This window comes from Coenobita brevimanus, chromosome 70, assembly GCF_032717465.1.
Source record: "Coenobita brevimanus isolate Jiangsu-jjx chromosome 70, ASM3271746v2, whole genome shotgun sequence".
NCBI lineage: Eukaryota > Metazoa > Arthropoda > Malacostraca > Decapoda > Coenobitidae > Coenobita > Coenobita brevimanus.
Window position 1 is genome coordinate 56,794,657 of NC_137023.1, and position 16,579 is coordinate 56,811,235.

The following is a 16,579-nucleotide window of genomic DNA, read 5'->3' on the forward strand; positions in this document are numbered from 1 at the left end:
TGCCCCTGGTGAGCCTACCCTCTCCCTGCAGTCTGGCTGCACACATGCTCTGTGTGATCTTTGTGACCAGTAGGAGTCCTGCCCTGCCTTACAACCCCATTCCACTTCCCCCCAGGAAGCCCACAACCTCTTCCATTCAAGGTGAGGAATCCTCCAATGTTTGTGTGTAATGAAGTCTTTATTAGGTAGGTACATGTCCTGGAAAAAAAAAAAAAAATAGTGAACCTAGGCCTGGCTTAGGTACCATGAAACCCTTTAACATGTAAACGTATGGCCCTATAATGCAGAAAGCCCATAAAGTGGGAGCTTCAGGGTACAATATTCCCACGTTATGCGAGCACCCGCTGTATGTCCAAATTCCTACATGCAGCAAAATTTTGGATCTCAAGTGCCAAATGAAACACCTGCATAAATGGAGTGATGATGTCAGCTAAGGGATGGTGAGAACTGAACTTCATCTTTTTATATTTAGCCTAAAATCTTCACATCACTCTAAATGCATCATCTTCACTTCTACAACCATTTTACTCCATTAAACCCTTCAACCTGAGGGCTTTATATTATTTTATCCTTCTTATCTTCAGGTCACTTTATATCCATCAAATACCTGTACATTGATTCAGGTTGTGTCTATGAAGGTGTGTGTGGAATTTTGCCTTACTAGTTCATTTGGTTTTTAGATATGACATCACATCTTTCAGATATTTTTTGGTCTTTCTAGATCCATTAGATTAGATCAGGTCACTAAAACATCATTCCAGGTCATGCCTACACAGGTGTGTCAAAAATTTGTTTTATTAATGCAATGGCTTTTGAGACAAAACATATTTCCATCAGCCAGCATTTGCCAAAATGATCCATTAAATAATTTGCTGGACTGATGTTAACTCATCCTTTCAGATCTCACTCTATAACTACTTAGGATGTGCTTTATCATTCTAGTTGGTTCCAAAACCCATCCTCCTCCACACCTCTGTAATTACTTGGTTCATATGCAATAATCAGTGCCATTTAACAATTAATAATAAGGTTTTATGAAACTACCATATTTCAACAACCAGTGTAACATTATTTTCTAGTAAGCAACCTGAAAACTGAAGGATAATCATACCACAAACTGCAATTGTATTATACATGTACTTGTAATTGACTTTTATATTAGAGGCAATGTACAATGTGTTCCCAATTGTTTCACCTACCTGCACATCCATACAGAAGAGAAACAGTAAACAATTCCTAAAAGTGAAATTCAAATGGAATCAAAGATGAGGAAGACTAAAATAACATTTATCATCAAATAAAATTGTTCATTCTTATTTTCTATGTCTGAGTATATGAAGAGTACCAATGTAAAACACAGGTAAAGTACTTGGTTTTCATTGAGCAAAACAGAAATAAAAAATTAATATTGTACACAACATTAATAGGCTATGTTACTTTGTACAGTATTGTAACTAATATTATAATACAAGCTACTGCTACACTGCAATACCAGTACATGAGCAAGTCTTGTATATTTTATGCACCTCTCAATATGAGATCCTTGTGACTCTTGACTATGCAGATGTAATCTGTTCTTGCTGATCAAGTCAAGCTAACCTCAGCCCAACCTCGGTACTAGGGAATGTTTCCTCTTGCTACAAACTCAACTTCTAATTTTTTGATGAAGTGTCTTCATTTAGAGTTGCACACTGAATCGCTCGTAGTCTGTCTCGTGCTGGTTCAAATGATGATTGTAGGGCTAAAGTTGACTGATAAAATGCTGTTGCTTTTTCAAGGTCTCCCTGAAAGGAATATTAAGACCAAATATACATGTACAGTATTCTGAAAATTAGGTAACTAAACTGATGCTAATACTAATACCATACAGTCTGCTTTTTCACAATAGCTCTGACACTAACGGAATACATTATGCTCAGGAATAAAGGGGAAAATCAGTTTATACAATTCTTAGGACTCGAAAAAACCATGCGAAAGGCAAAAATCAATAATATGAGGGGGAGAATAAATATGGGACTGCACTCCTCCTAGGCCAGTGCTGAAGAAGGATGAATCGATGTGTGGCACCGATATAATACTGTTAGGCAGCAAAGCTGCTTTATTATACAGATATCTCTCAGCTTCCTATCCCCCAGAGAAGATTTGCAGTAGCTAACTTAAATACTGAGATATTGCTAAAGCATACAAGTACATAAGGCATATACCAAAGAAGGAAGCTTTCATGTGATGGAACCGATATAGTTGGACAGCTCTCTTGCGCATTTATACTTACCCGGTACGTCTCTCAACTCCCTACCCGCCTGAATGGGGGATGGTGGACTACTAGAGAAGGGCAACATCAGCCTAGTCAACCAGGTTCACATTTCACATGAACCATAAGACTATGACTGCTACTACTACTACTATTACTACTGCTACTTGAACAGTACTGTTGTACTATACTATGTCCTCCTTCCATACTATACTATTTTCACTACAGTAAAGGTATAACTAAATTCTATCCAACTATTCATAGTCAGACATCTTAACCCTGGATGGGATGGCCACAATAAAAATTCTCTCCATGTCACCCTATCCCCTCTCCAACTCATATCACCCTCACCCATACATCTCTTCACTTCAACCATCCATCTCATAACTAAATTTTTAAAATAACTCACCTTTGCTGCATATATATTTGCCATAGTGAAGTGTATCACAACAAATTTTGGTGATATTTCTAATGCCATATTTGCTACGACGAGGGCATTATTGTACAGGCCAGCTCTGTAAACACAAAAAATATACAGTGAAACAAAGACCCAATAATATCACTTAATGAAATGAATCTCCAATTAACACAACACAGAAAGCCTTTTATAAGAGATGTGTGGGAACACCATGACGAAACAAACATGTAATCTACTGGTAATCCTCTCACAAAGAAAAATTCATTCGGTAATAATGGTGCCATGTATTCTCATAAGGACTGGCCATGAAACAAGCCAGGCTTTTTTAATGCATGGAAACTATATTAAGTGCAAATATCAGGAGCTTACTTCTCAACAGTTTCTGGAACTGCTAGGGCAAAGAAATCTCATATCTGAGTTTGCTGCCTATGAGTGATCAGTGTGTGGCTAGTAACAGTACAAAGGTTGCAGCTACAGTATATGGCAGTCCCATGCTAGTATTTGCCAGGGTTAACAGCAGCCTATCATCAACTATTGTACTAGAAAGAATATTGAGGCTCAGAAATACAGTAATGTACTATACTCTCATGATATTAAAGCAAGCTACTAAATGATACATCAAAGAATGTGTTTTCTTAACTTTCTGTCAAGACTTGAAATAGCTGACCATAAGTTCTAATATTATTTACTAATTGCAAGTTGTACTCTACCTATGCAAGATGTTAGCAAGAGATATAAGAGGTATATCCTTCATGTGTCTTGGGGCATAGTGCAAAGTATGTCTCAAGCAGTCCACTGCTCGCTCTCCACTGCCAACAACACGCCAGTATAATGCAGCAGCAGTTGCAACAACCCATGAAGTCTCATTCTGGAGATTAGTTTTAGGAAGATCAAATTAAGAGTAATTCCTGTTCTATGCCTGATGAAGTTCGTGTTATTAAAACAGGGAAGAAATTGGGTATGATGAAGGGTACCTAAAAAACTACATGAGAAAGATTTCTGTTTAATCCCATTTTCATTTTGGAGGCTATGTATTATAGTTGGCTGGGAAATAAAGTTATTATACAAAAGAAGTTAATGCTTGACTACTATATACTAAGTACTAAATGACACATTATTGTTATAGACTATATACTGGCAGAGCAACTTAAATAATTAATTATTGAAAAATGATTACAGATTACATTAATAGGAGAGTAGAGTGCAAGCCTGGCTTGAGGATGCTAAGATAACTTACAGCTAATGACAAAGTCTAATAAATATAACACCTAGATCTACTATAAATACTGCTACACATATATATATGATAATCTGCAAAAATAGTAAGAAAGAATACATAAATCAATCAACTGCAATAAAAAAAAAAATACATACCATCTGCAATGACCTTGCAATCCTCGTGGCCATAAGATCGACAGTGACAGGAGCCCTGTCTGTAAGCGTCTGGAGAGCCTCACGCAGACCCATCTCTGGGAAGTGTGGGAGGAGGCGGCGATGTCTGACTCCTGCCAGGTGGTCAAGGGTGTGCATTGATGCTGGCAGGTCACCCCGGCATATAGGCTCCTCCAATGGGGTGCCGACACTAGGACTGGCTGCCAGGTACTCAGAGATGCTGAAGTGTTTATAAAAAGAAAAATAAATGATGTGAACCTGTACAATACTCTGCTCAAGCATTATATAACAAAAAAATTGATCAATAAAAAAATATAGATTTAGCAATATGACTAGTCTACTACTGAAACCAGATGAGAACTAAAGAAACCTAGAAACAGGATATTTCAGCTGGAGATAATTGCTTAAAAAATCAGTTTACAAAAGGATAATCTGGGAAAGCAGAAAAGCAACTCACTCAATGTTTTTAGCAGAGACAGACAGCCAAGTGGATGTGAAGTGTTTGACATCACTAAGCTTGTTGGCACGATCACACACATGGGGAGGGGGTGGAGGTGAAGCCACACGTTCTCGCACCCTCAGGAGGACATCTGGTAGGGGGTCGTCCTCAATGGCTGGTGGGGCATCTGTGCTTGCTTCATTGTCACCCTCATGATAGGTGGCAGTTGATTCTTCAGTGCCCAGGCCAATACGCACATGAATTTGCTTATTCGAGAGTCCTGCCTGTTATGAATAATGTAACTCTTATTAATACTGGCACAAACAGTTTGCAACACTGTAGTATACCTATGTCACACACAGTGAAATCTCCTCTTATGTGGTTTCCATTCAGGTGATGATTTAAAGGTCTGTGCAATTACCTAAAGGATATTACAGTACGGTATTTTATACCGGTACCTATTTTGAAATCAATGGCATCCTGCCTCCCTTCAGCACAAAATGAAAACTGCATGATATATAATTTCAAACTGTTAAATAATGGTAAGTGTTGATGCACATCTCGTTAGTAATAAAGGTAATCCACCTTTAGTGAAGTGTTAATGTGTGGCATCTTGTGACTCCCTACATCAAGCACCTAAATCATCAGTCTGGTTTTTGGTCCAACTTATGTCTGAAAAAGTTGGGTCCAAATTTTGTCTGAAAATGTTGGGCAAAATGAGACTCTCAGGGGGTGTTAAGCCATATTCTGGAGGATCCAGTCCGATGCTAAATACTCAGACAAGTTTTTCACCTCTCACAATTTCTGCTAATGTGCAGTTTTTCTTGTAAATGAAGGTTGTGAGACAAGGCCAGTGAGGAAACTGTAGTAACTGACAGACTGTATATAAGTTTATTTAGCAGCTTAATCTACACTTTTATTTTAATATTTTTCATTGCATAATCAAATGATAATCACACAAGCCTATGAACGATCCAGACACACAGGTTCTAATTCCCCACCTTAGTCTCAGGTCCTTGAGGGTCACTTATTTCCTTGGTGTTCTCTTCTAACACCTCTGGCTCAGGGGTTGGAGTTACTTCTTCTTCCTCTAATTCTTCCTCAAGTTCATTATCAAGGTCTATACTGATCACCTCTTCTAGGTCATCATCTGAAAAGTAATACAATTTATTAACAGATCAAGCACATTCTATATCATGTCTGTTACATATTCATAATGCTGCTTAACACATGTACAGGATGACGAACCAAATCCATTTAAGACATACTCAAAAGAAACTTTCCTAATACTAACCCTCTTACCTAAACAATGTCATGTCAAATATTAGTTCACACTCACACAACTGAAAATTCTGGGCTGTAATACCCAAAATGACAGCCACAAATATAACACAGACATCGACTGAGCTCACAACATAACAACACTGATAACAAATTACTTTTCTCTTCATTTGGAGATGTGTCGGTGAGAGCCTGGCAGCCTCCATCGGAGGTACACACTCCATCCTCTGTTCCACCCTGCAATTAAGAAAGTAAATATTTACATAATCCTAGAAAATTCCTTTTAATTATATGGAGGCTAACATATTTACTAATTTGCTTTTAAAATAGATAATCTAAATTGCTTAATACAGAACACTGCACTGTTATGGTGTTCTTAATCAGGCCAGGCTAATGTTTTTCTTAGAGCTTTGTGACCTAATGTTTGTGTGAGTTGTCAATCATGACGGCATACACTGGTACACAGTCAAAGAACACACCAGTTTGTATCTAAAGTACTAATGAATTATACACGAATGATAATTAACTTAGCACATGTGGTGTATATTTCTTCAAAAACTTAAATTAGAAAAAAAAAATCATGACAGCAACAATAATTAAAAATTAAAATTGTATACAAACCTGGTTGTGACAAGTAGGTAGCGGTGGGGCAGGGTGAGGTGGGCGTGTGTGACAGGCAAGAGCAGTGAGGTACTGGAGGGCTTGGGCATGATTCGGAGCTGCTGCCAACACTCGCTCGTAGTGATGCCAAGCTCCCGTAAGGTTTCCCTTACCACAGTATAGATTACCCAAGAGGAAGTTTGTCTCAGGCTGGAAATAATAAGATCACATATTATAAGACTTTAATCGACATCACTTGCACAGGAGACTTTTGATGTGCATTGATTCTCCTGTCTTTACAAAGAGATAACTGAATAACCAGAATGATTTTCACTGGGAAAATAGACCAGCTACATTTTTGTACACCATACATTCAGGTTTAAATAGTATGAGTACTTCTTATGGATATTATATTATGTATATTATAATGAAGTGTGTGGCAAAATGCTGAAGCATGGGGGAGAGATAGGAACAGAATGAATATGGAAGATGTGCAGATTGGCCTGGGAGGAAGGTAGAGTCCCTGAGGATTGGAAGTCAGGGATAATTATTCCCCTGTACAAAGGAAAAGGGGGAAAAAGAAGTGTGTGGTAATCATAGGGGCATCTGTTTTCTTAGTGTAATAGGAAAAGTATACGGTAGGATACTTATTGACAGAGTTAGGGAAATAACAGAGGAATTAGTTAAAGAAGAGCAGGGAGGTTTCAGGAAGGGAAGAGGTTGTGTAGATCAGACATTCATTTTTAGGTCTTTAGTGGAAAAGTCTCTAGAGAAGGGAAAGGAGTTGTATGCGGCCTTCATGAATTTGGAGAAGCATATGACAGGGTGGATAGACAAGGAATGTGGAAAGTATTAGGGATATATGCAGTAAATGGGAAGTTGTTAAATGCCCTGAAGAGTATGTATGAAGATGCTAAGGCTGCAGTGTGTGTGGATAGTGAACTGAGTGAATTTTTCTATCTGAATGTTGGATTGAAATGGGGATGTGTAATGTCCCCATGGTTGCTCAATCTGTATATGGATGGGGTTATAAATGAGATACAAGGTAGGGGAGAGGATATTGGAGTGACCTTAATAAGAGACGGCAGTGTTTGGAAACTCCCTGTACTGTTGTTTGCAGATGATACTGTATTGTTAGGTGAAGACGAAGGGGAACGGTAAGGCTTGGTGAATGAGTTTGGGAATGTGTGTAAGAAATGGAATCTAAAGGTGAATGTGGGGAGGAGAAATGTTATGGTCTTTAACGTGTCACAGTAGCACTTATCAGAGACTTAAGTGAACACATCAATACTACAGTATATCTTCCAATAATATATTATCAAGCAAAGTAAATAACACATGTAAGCAACAGTATATAATCAGTCCTTACCTCATGATCTGCCACTTGCATGGCTTGTAGTGTGAGAGTGAGAGCATCATCAATATGTCCAGCAGTGTAGAGGAGTGCTGCCACATTGACAAGGGGCACATCTCGCCACTCAGGAGGTGCTGCTGCCACTGCACGACGTAGGCACTCCACACCATTGTAAAGGTTACCATGCACACGCCAATACAGACCTGCCAAGTTGTACAGCAGCCACTGGGGACCCACACCCTGAAAGGAGATTGAAAGAGTATCATCATCATCAATCTGACCTCTTTTTTTTTTTTTAATCCAACAATAAGATAAAGGTGGGGTTTGGAAAGCAAGATGGGAGGAAAACATGACAGAAGGGGAACTAAAACATTTTGATCAGACACACTGATCAGAATACTGGTACTCATAAATTTTTTTCCAATGTGTCAGTCCAGGTACTGTAATTCTGTAATTCTACAATCGATGATATAAATTCTGTCACACACATTAAAATCCTGTATGTTGTATTCAGCCTAATTCCTTCAGCACCAGTATGTCATATCTATTTTACTTCTGCTGTCTCCTGATGTGTTTATTCTGCTTAGGATAGACTTTCAAATTTGAAGGGTCAGGGGCAGACGTCATTCATCCCATCAACATGAGAGGCCTTTCCTGTGTTGAACAAAATCCGAAATCACCCTGATGTAGAAAATTACAAAAAATAATCCATGCTTTCATCTTCACTTCTCTGCCACATCTAGGATGGGATGAGGTAGGGTTCAGAAAAAATGGAAAAGGAAAAAATTAAAGACAGAGAACTACCACCAGCACACATGTGAAATGGGGTTAATACCAGAGTAGCCAATAAATCCCCATAACAGACCTTCTTCATGGCTGTAGTGATGCGCTGCCCAATCTCTGCCTCCACCCCCTGATATCCATACTTGGCCAGGTAAGGTACGGCATGTGGGTCACGACTACGGGTGGTGAGGGTGTGGCGCTCCTTCACCCCAGGTACCTCATCAAGCCCCTCCACCGGGTCAGGGAGGCGCTCACAGATGGGTGGGTGCCATGGCAATGGGTGTTCCTCATCAAAACTCACATCAATGTCCTCACTCAAGAATCGATCCACACTGTCAATAAGAGTTTGAAAAGTTTATGATGAAGCTTGCCATATCATGCCTGCAGTTTGATGGTCCTCTGTGGGTCAGATATTATCTAATATTAGGAAGTTTAGAAATAAGGGTTAACATGTACAAACTACCAGTACAATATCACAATGAGCTGGGTGTCATCTGAGGTAACAGATTTTTTTTTTTCAGTGTCAAAACTGCACCAGTGGTCCAAACTTGTTAAACGAAAAAGAGGACTGACAGAACACATCTGTAAACAATACATACTGCAGTTCATCACAAGACTCTACTCCTTGGCAAACAAAAACTAAAGTTAAAATTGGTAACGGCCAATCCCACCGAAGCTAAGCTACCATTGTTCTGATTATTCAGAGGTAGGAAACTGACCTATGCCCTTGACAGCACCATGACTAAAACTTCTAGCCACCTCTTAACTTCTAAGCTCACATGCATGGCAAGGCTATCAATCAGACACTTCCCTTGTAATCACTAGACCACCATGCATTAACTACACTTACGAGAATCCTTTATTCTCAGCAGGTAGAAAGACAGATGGAAAGTCATCCCACTGGGGTAGGGGAGGAGCCTTCTCACACTGCTCAGCTGTAGGGAACCCTTCACCTAGACTCACATCAACCACACCTGTCCCACCACTGCTCCTGAAACCAAAACAACAATTAATCAACAAATCATACTAATTTTTTAAATTTGCACAGAGATGAGACATGTAAAACACAGCTCTTTAATTTCAGTAGGGATATAAACTGGAAGACAAAGATCCTCATATATCATCTAGTCACACTATAATAATACCATAAAATCAAAATATAGCTACCAAACACTAGCCTCCCACCTGTAAGTCTTAGCAGGGTGCAAGGGCATTATCTGTGGAACCTGAGACATTAGCAGTGGCTTTCTCTTCAACACATGTTGGCCAAGCCTTAGTGCCTCACTCTCAACAGTGTGCAAGAGGGACTGGAGATCAAGCAGCAGCTCTGAGGGAGAACCCCGTTGTTCTAACTGGTCCCGCCGCATGTTGCAGCTCAGGAAGGTGTGCCCATCCTGCTGATACTGGAAGCAGTCCTGCCCTATAACACAAAAGATCACCATTTAGTGTCTTTATACTGTGGTCTGTGCGTAGGTTTGCACAGTTCTACTTTGTAAAAAAATTCTGCATTCTGTATGTTGCACAGTAGCTACTACCAAGCTGATTTCCTGCACTGTGAAGTATAAAAACATCTCCATAAGTGTAGCATCAATGTGTACTAAAACCATATTCTGTCACCTTTAACCAAGAAAGATAGTTCCACTACAAAACTCATTCCTTACTATGGCAATATCAAATTATATCTACTAGTTCCTCATATCAAACAAAAAAATCTTTCTTTTTATTTTGCAATAACATAAGTTTTGCTCTCCATTAAAACAAAATCACACTCCACCTCCTGTGACTGTAAGAACGTAGGTGATAATGATGATATTTTGTAATCCACTACAGTAACTTACTCTTCTATATCAGTGTACTTTGAAACGAAACTAAATGACTGGGATATACTGTACATTTCTTAAAAGTATAACAGAAACTGTGCTGCTATATGCCTGTGACTTATGGTACCTCTTCCATCCGTGCTCTCCCTTATTTTCTGCTCCTCGTACTCCAGTCTTGACTCGAGTTTCATTTCTGGTGTGGCTTGCTCAAGTAATAATTTCTGCTGGAGAGAAAGCCATTCCTCATGCCGCCGCTGATAGTCTCGCAGCTCACTCAGAGTCCTTTGCAGTGACCTAGTAAGAGCAGATACAGTATACTGAAATACAGCTAACAGGATACCTGAAAGGGTGTTAATTTCAGTTTATACACAAAGACAATGAGTATGAAGCTACATGGGTAATGTTTTATTGACCTATCAGGTGTAGCTAGGATTATATGATGATGATGATAATGATGATGTGACATGATGATTATTTCACTGATTTTCTCATTAATGCTTTATTTTCAATCCCAGTACCAAATTTAGCTCACTCAATATGTTCGTGATCAACCAACATCAGTAAGAGTGTAATGAAATGTACCTGCTGTTGATCAGCAATAAATCACGTAGGTTACATAACTAAAGAGATAAACTGAATAAATAAACTGAAATAATAAACTGAACATATAAATTGAAAAATGATTTTCACATGTATTTAAGTAAAATTTATAGTGAGATGATGATGATGATGATGTCGATAATGATTTAGTATAATAAAATGAACAAATACATGTATTGAACACTGTTACATTAGGTCAGGAATAATATTCTGCTAAAAATATTGGGAGAAACTTACTGGTGCTGATTTTCTAATGCTGCTTCTAGTTTTGAATGACACAAAACTGCATGTTTCCTTCGTCGTAAACTTTGGTCCCCTGGAGACATGTAGAGTGCATTCTCAAAGCATAGGACAGACCTGAGGGAAAATAAAACAGATTTTAAACTGAATAAAACTTTGATACGACAGGGCAGTGCAAGTGCATCTGAACCTCCCGTTATACAATCTTTGGGACTGGGAAATAGCATAAGGCAATCTGAACTTACCGGGAAAAAGACGTTGGACTAGAACCCTCTGGAAACTGGCACTTATATCTCTTCCTTCCAACTAATATGCTTCATACTCAGTGATTCTTAGCAATATTAGCCCCACTAGAGGACCTCATCATCTGCTTAGGACAGACCTCTCTGACTACTTGCCTGCCAGCAGTGTTGGCCAACACAAAATCCCACAAGCTCTTACACATGTTAACTGGTCTCATGCAATGTGGCAAGTGTTAATTTTGGATCCTGCCTGATGAAACTGGGACCCACACTGTAAAGTACTGCTATACTGGACTGTCACTTAAGCTCTTTGGGGAAGTAAAGGTCAGAAACCCATGTTTGCAAATACCATAACTCAGCTGATGCCTTTTGCTATAAGCTAATAACCCCCCCCCCCCAAATAAAAAAGGGCAAGCAAATAACAGCTTATTTGGAATGTTAATGGAGAGCACTGGGGACCCACTTAAAAAGACTTAGGCCAATTATAGGCTTTGTAACTAAAATGAGAGACAAGCCAAATGGTTACCTGTACACCACGAAACCATTTACTACACTGGGTGGTACCCATATAACCAAATTTTGGCGCCTGGTGGTTTAGTGGGTAATTATTGTGCTCCAATCGGATTGAGCCGGTGAAGGTTTATACCCATGGGGTGGTTGGGGTTGACTGCTCATGTAATGCCACTTAGGGATGAGTGAAGCTGGTCATTCTCATCTTAAATGTCGGGACAAACTCCCAAGCACCGGGCACCTACGCTCCTCATGGGGCAATGTAAGATTGGATGATGGATGGACAGATGTAACTGAAATCTTGGGACTTGAAATGATGGCTTTTGCTAAGCAAACAGCACCGGGTATATATCATTAATCAAAAACAGTAAAATCCAACATTCATTAGTAAAAGAAATTAATAAATACACAAATATATAAACATGTACCCCACACAACTCAAAACAACCCAACTCATACTTACACATTATAGAAAGCAAGGGTGGCATAGACATTGCCAAGAGTGATATGAGCCACAGGGGAGGTACGGTGATGATCAATAGCTGCATGTAGTACCAGCACAGCTTCATCCGAGCGGCGTGCACGGTGCAGAATATTGCCCAGGTGCACTTTGGGAATGTACCGGTAGTTTCTGAAGATAAAATTGCAATTGATAGTATAGTATTGTACAAACAAGAAAATATGACTTAAGAATAAACTATGAGAGGATCTACTCACCCAATTTGAAAATATGACTGAACAACAAGTAACTGAAGGGGCTACTGGAGATGGCATCAATGTGAAGGGCCTCTCTTCAGTTAAAGGCCATTCATCTATCATCCAATCCTTTTTTACCATACCATATGGGCCCTAGGTGATGCTATTCAGTCCAGAAATTTTAGGCAAGTGTGATAAATCACTCACCCCTGAGTAGTATTAGGTGAACAATACACCCTAACCCTTCCTTAAGCTAAAAACCTTTTTGGTCATGCACATTTGGAGCACTTCGACCCACTCCGGCAAAGTGTTCATCCTGGTGATATAAACCCAATCAACTACATTAACATTATACCTACGCTCCATAAGACTCCACAGCACCTATACAAATGGATATTATTAAAAAAAAAAAAATCATCATCAACACCATTCTCCTTTCACCTGCCTCACATAAAGGAGGGACTAAAATCACACATAATCTTTCACTGATCCCTATAGTTCCAACTCAAAGAGATCTGTCAACACATGCCTGGGTGCATAGTGAAGTGCTCTCCTCACACACTCTACTGCCTGGAATGGCTCAGCCCGAACTCGCCAGAACTGTGTGGCCAAGGTGTAGAGGACCCAGGAGGTGGAGTTGGAGGCAAGGGCGGAAGCTACTCGGTGACCCCACACATTAACATCAGCCTCACCCCCCAAAGTGGCCAAATCTTCCTCAGTGCTGGCAGTCAGGTTGTCACGGAAACGCACCCCCTAGAGAACCCGCAGACTCATTAGCTCTGATTCTCACCAGCTTTGGATGCTTACTAGGACCTCTTCCTAAACCATTCATTCTGATTATTACACTTCATTATTTCTTGTTTGGCTTTTCAGTCATCATGATTTCATTATTAATAGGCAGCACATACTAAAGTCTGGTCTAGAAAAAAACAATCAACTCACTTGCAGATGGTCATAAGCAAACATGGAGAATGGGAGGTCAACATGAATAATGCAGTCAGGCTCCTGTAGGGTCTCACCAGGCTCAGGTGGTGGAGCTAGGTGATCCTCTAAACTGTAAGTCACAAAAAAATGTATAAATCTATCCTAGTACAGTACTGTGCTCCACTGTTATATAAGTCTCACACTAAGCTATACAAAATATTATTTCCTAATACTGTAATGCAAATGAAACATGAAAATATCTGGCTTTTATTTCGTCACAAAATTTTAAGGTGGCTACAATGCACAGTGCCAAAGCATCATAAAACAGCCCCACTCCTACCATTATATCAATGACCAAGTGAGAGGAAATGTGTGTGGTCTGCAGAGAATCAGCCTTCTAATGATACGTGGTGGGTCAACTGCTGGACCAAAGGAATAAGTAAACTAGCCAATGGCCCAAGTTTGATAATTTAAAATAAATATAAACCATACACATTCTTCATTACAGTATACTGCAATATGACTCCTCTCACAGTGATAATAAACACAGACCTGATTCCAGCACTCTCCATGTTGATGACTGTACTGGCATATAAATCAAACTCCGTCAAAGGGCGTCCAGCCAACACACAGTCAGAGTCCGTACGATATATTCTCTCTTCCAACTGGGTGTCCTACAAAATGCAGAGTAGGATTAGAAATTATCATTCAGGATGAGAATGTATACTGTTCTGTGCTACATCATGACTGAAATAAAAAAATCAACAACCATAGATATAAGAATGAAATGATATTGCTTGTTTTGGTAATCAAATAGGCTATACTGCCTAATATAAATTCTCAGGATATACAGATATATATATATATCAGTATATATCTAAAAACAACACAAATACAATATAAACTAAGCATACTGGTACTCTACTATACAGAACTGATATTTATCAAGAGCTAAAAGACTCACTTTATCTTCATTGCGATCAATTTGTGACTTCTGAGACACCAGCTCCCTCTTAAGGGACTCCACTTGCATTGCACGCTGCTCTTGTTGTGCCAACGCTAAGAAGTCGTATGGCCGACGAAGCTGGAATATGGAGTCCATCTGCAAAGGAATTCATTAGAGTATTAATATTATTTCTTTTTAATGTATGTTACCAGTACCGAGAGGACAGACCAAAAAAGACATGGGATGAGGTCACACAGTGTGACCTTAGAGATAAGGGACTGAATAGGGAGGCTGCTAGAGATCAAGCAGCATGGAAAGCCACCATTAGGTGACCAAGGCTGATGCATGCAAGCATACTGGAGCCTTTATAAACAAAACTTAATGAAACAAAACAAAACTAACATGAATATTTGACAACTTTGAGGGGAGAAAAGCTGCTTAGAAAAAGGCACTACAATGCAGCCTACTGGTTTTTCCCAGCATAAGTTTGATGCAAGGGTTAAAAAATATAATAAAAAACATATCTGAGGACCAAAACAATTATCATAAGCACAGTGGGTTATCTGTCAGCCACAGAATCAGTACCCGGTACCAAGGTCACCAGCTTGGAGGGCAAATCAACCACAAGGTTATATGGTCATCCAACGGTAATGGAATAATTCTACTTCCCCAAAAACGTACAAAATTAAGATCTGAGAGGTCACAGACGACTCTAACTTCAGTGCCTTAGGGTGTCAAAATCATTTACATGCTGCTGTCAAATACCCTAACACAGTAGAAGCCAACAAAATATTAGCATGCTATTCACTTACTTGTGCCTGAATTTTGCCATCTTCAGTGACGACCCAATGCGTGGTACAGTAAGCCTTTAGAACTAGGAGGGTGTAAATCCCGAGCACCAGGCACCGAATGCTGAACCGCCCCTGTTCAATCATCTCTCTTTCGTGACCTTTAATCACGAAACCCAACAGTTTTAGGGCTCCTTCATATTGGAGTACCACCTTTAATGTATATGCATTATATCAAAGCACTATTACATCTCTTATTGGTGAAATCGGGCCCTTCGCTAGCCATTTAAAACCGCCCTACTGCAAAGAAGCTGCGCGTGACGTCATGGTAAACAAGATACTGGCCCCCTGGTTGGCTCGGCTCTGTATTGACCCGTTGCCCTGCCAACATAAGCTGCCATTATATACATACATACCTCGGATTCCGTTTAAAAAAATAGAGGGGAAGACTATGACCCCATACATTACAAATAATTAAGCAAGAACAATTATTATGGCTACCTTACTGGCTCGGCTCGGTATAAGGATCTCGACCTGCCTATATATACTGTAATTACAGCACAGCTGCATAAGCATTAGCACGCACAAGAAGCAATAATAGATGTTCACGTCGATATCTGAGATGAGAGATTTCCTTTCCTTCTTTTTTTTTTTTTTTAACCAAGCGCTCATGTAGTTAAAAGTCACTTGCACAAAATTTGTGTATATACCAGTATCTATATCTATCTATCTATCTATCTGTGTGTGTGTGTGTGTGTGTTTGTGTGTGTGTGCATGTGTGTGTGTGTGTGTGTGTGTGTGTGTGTGTGTGTGTTAGAGAATTTATTGTGTTAGGAGCTAGCTCATTTTGTGCCTGGCGTCCTGAATACTGGACGGAAGTAGACATTTTCAACCCGGGCTAGGACTTATGAGCTTCGCTACCATGAGCCTCGCACAATCCCTCACACAGGAGCTCTAGGCACAAAAGGGTTTATGGGGAATGATGAATGGTATGTATAAAGGATTTATGGAGAATAATGTATACTACTGTACCGTGTAACTAGAAAATTTGAGAGTAATAATTACCCACGGAGAATACAAAAGTCCCGGAGCTGGGTCTTGTGCCTGCCCAGGGCCCAAGTAGTTTTGAGTGGCAGTTATAGAAAGTAAGAGGAGGTAATGAAGAATGTAATACAATAGAGGGAATGGAGATCTTAGGAAAGGAAGATAGAGTAGCACCATGCAATGTATTTAACAGAGTGAGGTGGATTGCATGGTACAGCAAGCATGTCATATGCTAGTACTTGCTGAGGGGT

The 16,579-nt window shown here is 39.6% G+C and overlaps 1 protein-coding gene across 1 annotated transcript; it reads right to left on the bottom strand.

Moving 5' to 3' along the window:
* Window positions 1-1,130: 1,130 nt before the first annotated feature.
* LOC145406476 (tetratricopeptide repeat protein 17) lies at window positions 1,131-15,569 on the bottom strand. Its single transcript, XM_080277629.1, has 20 exons — window positions 15,309-15,569; window positions 14,515-14,652; window positions 14,103-14,224; window positions 13,569-13,680; window positions 13,156-13,379; window positions 12,394-12,561; window positions 11,176-11,295; window positions 10,466-10,632; window positions 9,704-9,938; window positions 9,369-9,509; window positions 8,601-8,850; window positions 7,751-7,975; window positions 6,403-6,591; window positions 5,940-6,018; window positions 5,502-5,650; window positions 4,519-4,784; window positions 4,044-4,281; window positions 3,380-3,537; window positions 2,661-2,766; window positions 1,131-1,784 (listed from the first exon to the last, which is right to left on the bottom strand). Exons 1-20 carry the CDS (start codon window positions 15,429-15,431, stop codon window positions 1,653-1,655), a joined length of 3,342 nt encoding a protein of 1,113 aa, XP_080133755.1. The 5' UTR covers window positions 15,432-15,569; the 3' UTR covers window positions 1,131-1,652.
* Window positions 15,570-16,579: the final 1,010 nt, after the last annotated feature.